Source organism: Entelurus aequoreus, linkage group LG04 (genome assembly GCF_033978785.1).
Source record: "Entelurus aequoreus isolate RoL-2023_Sb linkage group LG04, RoL_Eaeq_v1.1, whole genome shotgun sequence".
Classification (NCBI taxonomy): Eukaryota; Metazoa; Chordata; class Actinopteri; order Syngnathiformes; family Syngnathidae; genus Entelurus; species Entelurus aequoreus.
Window position 1 is genome coordinate 41,959,539 of NC_084734.1, and position 13,110 is coordinate 41,972,648.

At 41.8% G+C, this 13,110-nt stretch overlaps 1 protein-coding gene across 2 annotated transcripts in view; it reads right to left on the reverse strand.

Moving 5' to 3' along the window:
• Nucleotides 1–9,239: 9,239 nt before the first annotated feature.
• LOC133647850 (hormonally up-regulated neu tumor-associated kinase homolog) overlaps nt 9,240–13,110 on the reverse strand; it is a 70,700-nt gene continuing 66,829 nt past the window's right edge. For both annotated transcript variants that reach the window (XM_062043568.1, XM_062043569.1), the window contains 2 exons: nt 12,853–13,060; nt 9,240–10,073 (listed from right to left, as the gene is read on the reverse strand). In XM_062043568.1, coding sequence (XP_061899552.1) covers nt 9,619–10,073; nt 12,853–13,060 — 663 coding nt within the window. In that variant the 3' untranslated portion in view covers nt 9,240–9,618. The remainder of the gene's footprint in view (nt 10,074–12,852; nt 13,061–13,110) is intronic.

Consider the following 13,110-nt stretch of genomic DNA (forward strand, 5'->3'; position numbering starts at 1 on the left):
TTTGTGCTGTTAGCAATAAAACAATAATGTTTTGGGCCACGTTAACAGCACTCTCACAAGACTGTGGCAATGGTGAGTGGTCGCTAAGGTCAAGCCGAGCGAGTCAAGTCAAAGATGGGTCGTGACCTTCTCTTAGCTAATCAGCTGTTGTGGCTGTTAATCAGATCAGATTGTGCTTAACAACACTGGGCTCAGGTTGCTGCACGCAAATACATCATTTTGTGCGCCACTGACCCTCTTTGACTTAACATGGTCATGCCAAGATAGCCCCCCCACACCCACCATCTCACCTCAATTATGGATGGCCGCCATTAGAAAGCAGACACTGTGATGGTCGCTGCAATTATTCTGCAGTAACATCATCCACTTCATTAAAGAAGCAGCACACCTGCAGTCAGGCATAGGCGTGATCTACATTTCTGCCAGTGGGTGCTCAGACGGGCGGTAAATCTGACGACACTTTACACTAAGCCGGATAACCCCTTAGAAAAATAATAATTTAGCCTAAGCCCCGTTTCAGCCACACTAAACCATCGTGTAAGGTCCCCCTCCTCGGACAAATTTTTACACGGGTAAGTGCGCCGTGTATTTCTTGAATCTCCGGCTCTTAACTTTGTATGGACTCATTGATCGTTCACAAACTGAGTTTTGAGAGGAAGTGACGCCAGAAAGACCACGCCCCACACAGGAAGTGACATCAGAAAGAACGCGCCACAGCCAGCTTCATATTAAAGCGTTTTAGTAACTCGGAGCTAACTACTGGAAAGATGGAGGCGAGTCATCCAGACATGCCCGTGTTTCTCCTTCTTCTACATGTACAGATGCTTGTGGAAATCACACATGAATACCTTAAGAGAAAGCGATTGCAGCTATTTGGGATACAACACTTCTCAGACGCCAATAGTACAAGAGGTTAGTTCCAAAATATAAAGGAATTGTGCATTTTGTGATAAAAGCATGAAATTTGGTACACTTATAGCTAAAGGCATTCTCAAAAGATTTGGATGTGGAGCCATCATGAATTTTCAACATGGCGCCCATGGCAGCCATTTTTCAAAATGTCCGCCAGCAACAACTGTTTTCTTATGAATGATGGATTTAATATGATATTTCAGACTTATTTACCATTCATACTACTTGGTAAATGTCTTTTGGATAGTGGAACATTTTTATTGAAAATTCAAAACTGGTTATATATGGATGATCTCTATGTTTAATGATACATTTATCTTGATGCAGAATTTGAATTGGGAACTTTGGAATTTCTAAGAATCTTCTTTCTATCTCAAAATACTCATGTTAAGCAAGGGAAACCTAGGGTCTATCACAGGGAAGACTAGTCACACTCGCCTTCACAGACACAAAGGGCTGTGCACTGTAAGTGGGATTTTTTGCAATTACACTGCCCAACACAACCCTTCTTGCATTTGCATGAGACAAGTTCATAACTTGACTGGCCTGCATCTGGTAGGCATGTCCAGAAGGGTTCATTGTCCCCCTCAGGTGACTTTGACCAGCCCCATTCGCACGGTGAAGGTAGTTCTGGTGTTGACACCAGGACTGTACCCCACACGTGCTCTCCTTGGTATACAGCTCTCTTAACATGCTCTGCTAGGGCAGCCTTGGTAGGGGGATTGTTTGCACATTGTGCCTTTTTGTAAATAACTTCCTCCTTGCTGTATTGATTTCTGTACATGTGCTGGTTCGGTCATAGACTAAGATAACAAACCTCTCAATTGTGGCCATTACCTCCTGTGGTATGTCATCTGGGGCTGAAGACACTTTCAACAGGGCATGTGTAAGTTCTGGAAGCACAGACCGTACAGCCCATGCAGTCTTTTTCCCATGGCCAACAAAGCTTGACACAGTGTCACAACCCGTCAATGCATGGAACACTGATAGTGCACATGCTTTCTCGGGCCCAAGCCCTGCTGCAATTTCATGGGCTGCCAAATATCGAAAATTCTTACCAGTACCGAAAGCCAACCAAAGCTCATCCTCTGGTTGTAGAGTCTGAGTCACTGCCACAGCCAGCACCACAACATCAGTATCAACTGTTTGAATCATAATTTTGTGGTGGCCGTTTCTTGCTGGATGGGCTACGTGCAATAACATGCTTGTTCCAGGCATGGAAGCAGATCACTCTTCACTCCCAGTCGGAGACCTCCCCATCAGAAAGCGCTGGTGGACATGGTTGGTTCTCGTGTCGAAAGAACTCCTCTAGGTTTCCATCTCGGGTCTGGCAAGCAATGAATAACCTTGAAAAGAGCTCCATGTCCTGTTTGAGAGAGACCATTTTCTGTTTCGGTTTTGATACTCTCCTCACGGTTGAAGTACCAAACACCAGAAGCTTATTTCTTTGGTGAGGTGTTGTCCACTGTCTTTGTTCTCTCAACAAGGCGTTCTTTGGTGAAAGCTTCAAATTGGTGCTCTCCTATCTGCTTCACCTTTCTGACTACCTCAGCAGCTGAAGGTCCAGCAAGTTCCTTTGAGTGGAGAACAATCAGGTCCTTTCTTTCCTATTCAAATGGATTTCCAAAGTGTTCCATTGCACTGACCAAATATTGTACATCTTTGATGAATGAGACCTGGACACTTGTTGTTTGGTCATGGTGACGTGTGTTATCTGATTTCTTGGAATCAATCTCAAACTCCTGTATGGATCGTGCAACTTCTGGTACTGCTACCATCCATCGCAATAGTGCAGATGGGTTGTCAGTAAGGCCCACAGCACCACCATCTCCTTTAATGCAATCATTCATCTGCTCATGGGCCTGGTCAATGGCCATAGAGGAGAACACATTTTTGGTCTTCTGGACAGTGAATTTGCCTGCCTTAAATGCCTGAGCTACGTTAGGGTGCCTGGTTGTGCTTCAACATCCACTCTATTACTTTTTTTTTTTTTTCATTGGGTAACATTTCAATTACAATAAAATAGATGATAGTGTACTTAAAATTATAGATTTAATTTCAGAAATATGGCTGCCATCTTGTTGTAGGTGACCAGTGGTCACCAATTGTGACTATTGTGGTCACCATTTCTGAGTTAGAAGGAAGCTTCTGGCCAATTGTAAAGTTCCAAATTTGAATTCTGCACAAAGAAAAGGAAATAAAAAATAATACTGGTTTGACACCGAGATCACCCATATCAGACAGTCATAAAAGTGATGGCTGTGCCACGCCAAATTTCTTCCCCCTACAAAACCCCCCCCCCCCCCCCCATTTACTTCCGTGGTCATGTTTCCTCTTACGTCATTGACAGCGACCGATAGCACTTCGGCTTTGACTGCCCGTCGCTGGAAGGATACTTCGTCTTTGACAGCTGCTGGAATCTGAAGAAACCGATTATTGTTTGTTTTTTTGTACAGGCGCGAAACAGGACAGTCGCGTGCCGGTTAAGGACCCCCGGCAACTTTGTGATTTTATTGGACGCATCCCCGGAAGTAAATGGGGGGGGGGGGGGGGGGGGGGGCTGCAATCTTGAAGATGTCAGCCATCTTGAATATTGAAACATCATATTATATCCAGCGAACAGTTGTTACTGACAGCCATTTTGAAAGATGGCTGCCATGGGCGCCATTTTGAAAATTCATGGTGGCTCCATATCCAAATCTTTTGAGAATGCCTTTGGCTATAAGTGTACCAAATTTCATGCTTTTATCACAAAATGCACGATCGTTCTGGTTACCAGCTGCACTACAAGAGAACTTTCCAATGTCCGGTTCGGCTGTGATTCTACTTACTGAAAAACTTTGTCCATTTATCGAAGGAGAGTCAACAAGAATGCGGGCTCCCGTGGACGTGATAAAAAAGGTAGCGTGTGCTTTGTATTACCTGGCCGACAAGGGAAGACTACGGAAAACGGCGAATGCTTTTGGACAGGCAAAGCAGACTGTATCAGTTATTGTCTGCCATGTACTGTATGTCACATACTCAACGTCTAGGTCCAGAGTATTTTAAGTCATCAAAAACGAATGAACAATGAAGGTGAAGGCAAAAGAGTGAGGAGTGTCCTGACCAGATACCGTATTTCCTTGAATTGGCGCAGGGAATATAGTATTCGCACGTCTAGAATTACTGCCGGGTCAAACTCGTTTCTCAAAATAATTAACGCATGCTTGGCCTTATCGCCGGTTTATTATTGAAGCTGGATCAAATTCGTTTCGCAAAATATTAATTTTATTATCGCATGTCTATAATTTTCGCCGGGTCAAACTCGTTTCGCAAAATATTTAGCATATGGCTCGAACTTCCACCGGGTCAAATTCGTTACGTCACGAGTGACGCATCTGTCCTCCTTTTCAAAATGGAGGAAGCTGATTTCAGTAGTTTACAATCGCACAAAGGAAAAAAGATAAAGAGCTTTTCAGTAGGATTTAAGGTTCAAGCTATTGAATACCGGTACAGTATGCTAAAGAGAACAGTAAGCAGCTATGTTTTATTAATATACCGTAGCTGCGTGTGTGAAATACTGTATAAGTCATTAAATCACTCCCGCCTCCTGGTGGTAGAGGGCGCTGCCGCGCTAGTGATCCTTCTTGCGACTTCCTGTACTGCAGAAGAAGTGAACACACGCAGCAAGAGATTTATTTTTTCCCTCTGCCTGAACTTCTAACATGGAGGATCACATACAGGTATCTAAAATAAAACAGTTTTCTAAACTGGACTTTCAATCGAAGCAGGAGGTAATAATTAAAGGAATATCTCCATCGAAACAGAGACATTTAAAACTGAAGAAAGAAAATAAGGAAGACTTCTATAAACAAGTTATCGATGCTTTTGGTCAGAAGGAGCTGCAAATGGACTCCATTTATAAGTACAGGTAAGACCATAATAACGTTTTTGTTAATTAAATGTGCTTTTCATGATGGTATGCTTACATCACACTCAAAGCGCACGCCTAAATTTTATGGATTCCTTTTGGTAAACGCCGGAGTGAGAAGAGGTTTTAAAATAATTACCGCATGCACGGCCATCCCGCCGGTTTCCGGTAAACGCAGGTGTGACAGGAGGTTTTAAATTAATTAACGCCCCTGCGGCTATTCAAGGAAATACGGTATCTAAATACCCAGTTTGATTGTTGTAAAACTTTCACGTGTCCAATACAGATTTGGATAATGTATGATGGCTCAGGTGTGATTCACTACAATAGGGCCCCACAGCACACTGGATTGCGGGTAAGTGAAATACCACAACGCTGGATATTGTTCAGATAAGTTAAGTTTAAGAACTTGCACACAAAGCAACACTTTCCGCACATGCGTACTAGTTTGCGTTCCCCCGGCGGACGGAGGGGGTAAGGGGTCTTAAACGACTATTGTGTGTGTGTGGACAAGGATAAGGTTAGGTGGGATTTACCCTGGATAGAAGGGGCCTCATGCGTGGTTTTAGCTTGGTGGTGAGAAAGAATTTGCCATTAATTCCACGTGGGTGCTCGGCATTGTCCGTGGGTGCTCGGGTCCCGAAGCACGCACGGGATCGGTGCCTATGCAGTCAGGTGACCAGCAATTACACAACATACATTGGCCACTTCATTAAGTACACCTGCACATTTACAGCCGTCCGGTAGTTGAAGATTATTAAGTAATCACTAACATTTCAGCTAAATATTTTTTGGGATAATATTTAAACTTTATTCTCCTTTAACTTTTTTTTCTTTTAAAATTACAACTTTCTTGTATAATCAAATTTTATTTTTTCAATATTTTTTACACAAAATAGTTTTTCTCATATCTTCCGACTTTATTCTCGTTGTTGCAATTTAATCTCATTAACTCAAGCACATATTTCTTATGAGACACATTTTTCATTGTGTTATTATTTTTTTAATCATATTGTCAAGATTTGTTATCAAACTACAATTTAATTTTTGTAATAATTCAAAAGTTTCCCTGGGATCATCTATTTTTACTGCAGCTTTACTACATTTGTTTTTGTAATATTTTTATTTTATTTTGCTGAAATTGTAAGTCTTCCGTAGTAATACACACTTCCCCCTCCTAATACTAAATTAAAAAAAAATAAAGTATTGTATTATTACAATTGTATTATCATATTGTTAGGATTTTTTTTCATAAAATTAAAATAGTATTTTTGTAATGATTCACCAATTTCTATGGAATAATCTTTCTTGCACAAAACCCACAACTAGTGAAGTTGGCATGTGGTGTAAATCGTAAATAAAAACAGAATACAATGATTTTGAAATCCTTTTCAATGTATATTCAATTGAATCGTCAGACCAGAGAACACTTTTCCACTTTGCATCAGTCCATCTTAGATGAGCTCGGGCCCAGCAAAGCTAGCTGCGTTTCTGGGTGTTGTTGATAAATGGCTTTCGCTTTGTATAGTAGAGTTTTAACTTGCACTTACAGATGTAGCGACAAACTGTAGTTACTGACAGTGGTTTTCTGTAGTGTTCCTGAGCCCATGTGGTGATATCCTTTAAACACTGATGTAGGTTTTTAAAGCCTGAGGGATCGAAGGTCCGTAATATCATCGCTTACGTGCAGTGATTTCTCCATATTTTCTGAACCTTTTGATGATTTTACAGACCGTAGTTAGTGATATCCCTAAATTCCTTGCAATAGCTGGTTCAGAAATGTTGTTCTTAAACTCTTTGACAATTTGCTCACGCATTTGTTCACAAAGTGGTGACCCTCGCCCCATCTTTGTTTGTGAATGACTGAGCATTTCATGGCAGCTGCTTTTATACCCAATCATGGCACCCACCTGTTCCCAAATAACCACTTCACCTGTGGGATTTTCCAAATAAGTGTTTGATGAGCATTCCTCAACTTTTTTGCCACTTGTGCCAGCTTTTTTGAAACATGTTGCAGGCATCAAATTCCAAATGAGCTAATATTTGCAAAAAATAACAAAGTTTACCAGTTTGAACATTAAGTACCTTGTCTTTGCAGTCTACTCAATTGAATATAGGTTGAAAAGGATTTGAAAATCAATGTATTCTGTTTTTATTTACGATTTACACAACGTGCCAACTTCACTGGTTTTGGGGTTTGTATAATGATAACTTTATTCTGGTAATAATCCAAATTATTTTTTACTAAAAATAAAGACTTACCAAACAAAACCATTTCCTCATAAAGTAAAAAAACAATTATTCACTTTGTTGTTAATTTGTCTTGTAAGTTTTTTTTCCCTCCTGTGATATTTCAATTTTTTCCGCTTAATTTTACAAATTAATTATTGTAAAATTAAAGAGTCTTGTATTTTTATAAATATATATTTAGAATGTTAAAAAAAATTACCCCAAAACAACACTTTCTTCTAATATATTTAACTGCAATGTGACTTTTTGAAAGTTTGAGTCTTCAAAAAATAAATAAATAAATAAATAAATAAACATTTTGGAGACGTGACATTCATTAAAGAAAAAAAAAACTTAAAAAAAGGACATGATAGTACTGTGTGGACATGGCGTCAGATAGTGACCATTAACGTGCGCCTCAGCAGTGATGTGATGGACACATGATTAGCTGCTTCATTCATTATTGACAGATTTTCCGCCTGCAGTACACACATTCTCTATAGGTACTCTATAGCCTTCTTTAGCCAGCAGTGTGTGCTTGGTATGACTGAGATGTAAGAGGAGTGTGGGGGAGGGGGACATATCTACCTGTCTTCAATGTGTCCTGACAGATCGCTCACACAGAGTATCTGGTGGCATGCTGAATAATTGAGGAGGATGAGGAGGAGGAAGGTCAGGGCCAACAATGCAGCAGTAATGTCCACACGACGTCCAAGCTTCAAAGAGACAAGAGGACATAAAGAAGGGCAGTGGCGCACCTGTGAGTGGGAAATAGAGATTGAATCCTGCTTGAATAAGTCTTAGCTTGTGAGTCAGCAACCCGCGGCTCTAGAGCTGCATAGCGCCGGCTTAGTGGCTCCCCGGAGCTTTTTCAAAAATGGAAAAAGTTGAGGGGGGGGGAATACATCTTAGATTTAATATAGTTTCTGTAGGACAAACAAGCCACAAACCTTCCTAATTGTTAGACTGTTTATATTTAACATGCTTCAATGATGAGAGTATTTGGCGTGCGCCATTTTGTCCTTTTAAATTCAGCGGGCCTTGAACTCACCGCAATTTGTTTACATGCACAACTTTCTCCTACGTTGCCACAGAAGGACGTGTTTTATGCCACTCCTTTTTTGTCTCATCTTGTCCACCAAATGTTTTATGCTGTGCGAGAATGCAGAAAAGTGAGCTTTGTTGATGTTATTGACTTGTTGGAGTGCTACTCAGGCATATTTGGTCACTGCATGACTGCAAGCTTATCAATGCTAACACGTAATTTAGGCTAGCTGTATATACATATTGCATCATTATGCCTCGTTTGTAAGTATATTTGAACTCGTTTAATTTCCTTTACTTATGTCCTCTGTGTATTTAATTTATATTTGTATGTCTCATGACACATTATCTGTATGTAATGTTGGCTGCATGTTTTGATAGTTGTGTGTCATGTTGTTCCAGACCACAGCAAACATTACCCAGCTTGCAAAGATTGTAAAAAATCCATTAGAAGATGTTTCCTTTAACTTGGACACACACATCTATGCCTTAGGCCATTTTAAGCCAGTCATTTCCAGGAGAAGCCTCCGTTTTACTAATGTTTTCCTATGTTGTAAAAAAGTGTAGAATAAATATTACATTTCAACATTTCTGTCAATGAAGATTTGTGTCAGCCTGCGACACATTTTGATAGTAGGCTAATATAACTATACAGACACTTGCATCATGTGTTGCCTTCATTATAACACTTACATAAGGCTTTTGATTTTTTGGGGCTCCAGACAGATTAGGTTTTTTTTTTTGGTCCAATATGGCTCTTTCAATCGTTTTGGTCGTCGGCCCCTGTCTTAGCTGAACGCTGATGAAGACCTGAAGTTTGTTCTTTCATGCAAACATGAAACATGTCATTAAAAATAGGAAATGTATTTTCTTTGAAATTCGTATTCTTGTGGCCAGACCTGTGTGTTTACTTCCATACTTGACGTTTTCGGTCTGTGGAAGGCTGCAGTTGTAACCAAAACCGTCACATAAGAATAACAAATTGCATACAATTTTGATGACCTCTGATTTTCTTTGCTTCTGGGTACATTGGAATTATATGTCTTTTTAATTTGTGAATATTAGAAAAAAAAACATTATTTGGTGTAAAAAGTAGAAAATACATCTTTTATTGACAAGAATAATGTTATCACATACACGTTTGGCTACAGTATTCTAATTTTTCATTATATGATTACATTTGGCACTCAAGCTTTTGAAAAAGTTGGTGATAATTACAGTATAACAAAATATATACAGTATGTCAAGTGTTTGATTGTAATACCACTGGTGATTTCTGGGGGCGCCAGTGAGTCATGATACTGTAACATGCTTTTGCGATTCAGTAAACGTGCAGTTAGCGCCTCTCAGGAAGTGTTGTCCCCCTGCTGACTTCAAATGTAAAGCACTAATTAGCACATTACCTTCGTTTCCCAGCCCACTGTAAACTCACTTGTTGTTTGCTTGCTAACCATTTTTTACGCATCCTTTAATGTGTCTTTGCCCCGGCCACGTGATCGTTAGCGTCGCTAGGTGACAAAATGTCAATAGTTTATGCTCTGCAGCTTCATGTCCGTCTTCCTCTGCAGCGCGGCAGGAAGTAGCGGCAGATTGGCGTTAGCGGCACAGCGGCACAGAGTCGAGCGTGATTGGACAGAGTTCCTTTTGGACCCGACCGCCGCCATCTCCCCCCTCATGACCCTCCCCGTCAGAGGGTGTCTCGGCGAGGGAAGGGTTTTGGAGCCGCTCACCTGGAGTCCAGTGGCGCCAGAGACCCATACCACCTTCCTGCCTCGTCCTTCCTTCAGCGCTTGGTGGCGGAGGAGGGGCAGCGTGGTGGGCGGGGCTCTGTGCATTTTCGGAGAAGCGGCGCTCTCCTCCAACGTGTTCAACCAGAGGAGGCCCTGAACTGTGGGACAATCACCCCCGCCGTTTGCACGCCGGATTTCTCTCGATGGGCCGCTGTCTCTGATTGGCTCGGCGGGTGAGTCTTCCTTGTCTGGCCAAACGAGACGGCACAAACAGATTATTTCTATTTTTGTTAAAAGTTCCTCATTATGCAAACGATGCTAATGTGTTCTTAAAGGCCTACTGAAACCCACTACTACCGACCACGCAGTCTGATAGTTTATATATCAATGATGAAATCTTCACATTGCAACACATGCCAATACGGCCGGGTTAACTTATAAAGTGCAATTTTAAATTTCCCGGGAAACTTCCGCTTGAAAACGTCTATGTATGATGACGTATGCGCGTGACGTCAATGGTTGAAGCGGAAGTATTGGGACACATTGTATCCTAATACAAACAGCTCTGTTTTCATCGCAAAATTCCACAGTATTCTGGACATCTGTGTTGGTGAATCTTTTGCAATTTGTTTAATGAACAATGAAGACTGCAAAGAAGTAAGCTGTAGGTGGGATCGGTGTATTAGCGGCCGGCTGCAGCAACACAACCAGGAGGACTTTGAGTTGGATAGCAAACGCGCTATCCGACGCTAGCCGCCGACCGCATCGATGATCGGGTGAAGTCCTTCATCGCTCCGTCGATCGCTGGAACGCAGGTGAGCATGGGTGTTGATGAGCAGATGAGGGCTGGCGTAGGTGGAGCGCTAATGTTTTTATCATAGCTCTGACGAGGTCCCGTAGCTAAGTTAGCTTCAATGGCGTTGTTAGCAACAGCATTGCTAGGCTTCGACAGGCGGCACAGCATTAACCGTGTGGTTACAGGTCCAGTGTTTGGTTTGGTGTCTCCTGATAGTACTATTGTTGATCTTCTGTCTATCCTTCCAGTCAGGGGCTTATTTCTTTTGTTTCTATCTGCATTTAAGCACAATTCTATCACGTTAGCTCCGTAGCTAAAGTGCTTCACCGATGTATTGTCGTGGAGATAAAAGTCACTGTGAATGTCCATTTCGCGTTCTCGACTCTCATTTTCAAGAGGATATAGTATCCAAGGTGGTTTAAAATACAAATCCGTGATCCACAATAGAAAAAGGAGAAAGTGTGGAATCCAATGAACCCTTGTACCTAAGTTACGGTCAGAGCGAAAAAAAGATACGTCCTGCACTGCACTCTAGGCCTTCACTCTGACGTTCCTCATCCACAAATCTTTCATCCTCGCTCAAATTAATGGGGTAATCGTCGCTTTCTTGGTCCGAATCGCTCTCGCTGCTGGTGTAAACAATGGGGAAATGTGAGGAGCCCTTCAACCTGTGACGTCACTGCTATCCCTGTTTAAATAAAACAATTTCATTTCAGTAGGCCTTTAAAGCCTGGTTATGAGTGCTGTACACCAGTGTTTTTCAACCTTTTTTGTGCCAAGGCGCATTTTTTTCATTGAAAAAATCTGGAGGCACACCACCAGCAGAAATCATTACAAAATTAAACTCAGTTGACAGTAAAAAGTCGTTGTCGCAATTGTTGGATATTAATTTAAACCATAACCAACCATGCATCACTATAGCTCTTGTCTCAAAGTAGGTGTACTGTCACGACCTGTCACATCACGCTTTGACTTATTTTGAGTGTTTTGGGTTTTCCTGTGTGTAGTGTCTTAGTTCTTGTCTTGCGCTCCTATTTTGGTGGCTTTTTCTCTTTTTTTGGTATTTTCCTGTAGCAGTTTCCTTTGAGCGATATTTCCCGCATCTACTTTGTTTTAGCAATCAAGAATATTTCAGTTGTTATTATCCTTCTTTGTGTGTACATTGTTGATTGTCATGTCATGTTCGGATGTACAATGTGGACGCCGTCTTTGTTCCACAGTAAGTCTTTGCTGTCGTCCAGCATTCTGTTTTTGTTTACTTTCAATCAATCAATCAATGTTTATTTATATAGCCCTAAATCACAAGTGTCTCAAAGGGCTGTACAAGCCACAACGACATCCTCGGTGTCGAGTGGGTCTGACATAATATTGTGAAAGTCCAACACATCAGCGAAAGTCCAGTCCATGGTGGGGCCAGCGGGAACCATCCCGAGCGGAGACGGGTCAGCAGCGTAGAGATGTCCCCATCTGATGGACAGGCTAGCGGTCCACCCCGGAGCAGAGTAGAAAAGAAAAGAAAAGAAACGGCAGATCAACTGGTCTAAAAAGGGAGTCTATTTAAAGGCTAGAGTATACAAATGAGTTTTAAGATGAGACTTAAATGCTTCTACTGAGGTAGCATCTCTAACTTTTACCGGGAGGGCATTCCATAGTATTGGAGCCCGAATAGAAAACGCTCTATAGCCCGCAGACTTTTTTTGGGCTCTGGGAATCACTAATACTTTGTAGCCAGTTCAGTTTTAGTTTCGTTCTGCATAGCCTTCCCTAAGCTTCAATGCCTTTTCTTAGGGGCACTCACCTTTTGTTTAAGCATTAGATACCTTTTTACCTGCACGCTGCCTCCCGCTGTTTCCGACATCTACAAAGCAATTAGCTACCGGCTGCCACTTACTGATATGGAAGAGTATTACACGGTTACTCTGCTGAGCTGTAGACAGCACCGACACTCAACAACAACACATCATTTACAGACTATAATTACTAGTTAGCAAAAAATATGTTTAACCCAAATAGGTGAAATTAGATAATCTCCCACAGCACACCAGACTGTATCTCACCGCGGCACAGTAATTCAAAAACATTGAGATAGAAGGCAGCACACGAGTGGAACAAAGATAAATAACATCAAATATTTACTATTTACGCAGCAGTGGTTGAAAAACACTGCTGTACCCAACAACACACTCTGACAATAACCCAAAGTTGTCATTGGGCCTGTAGTTCTGTGTTACCGTCAAGAAGCAGAGTCTCTCTGGTGTCCAAGCTGGCGGCCGGATCCTCATCATTGGCTTCCTGGGAGGTGGCGGGGATCAGAGGGGGCAGAGAGGACGACGGGGGACGTTTCTCATCGTCTTCTTGCTCTGCTCTCATCCTTACACGTCGCTTCTCCGCCACTTGGCGAGCCTTTGGATGTCTGATTGGCCGCTTGGAGCTGTCACCCTGAAAAGGGGGTAGGAGCACGAGGATGTTTTTTTTTTTTAAACCCCGCC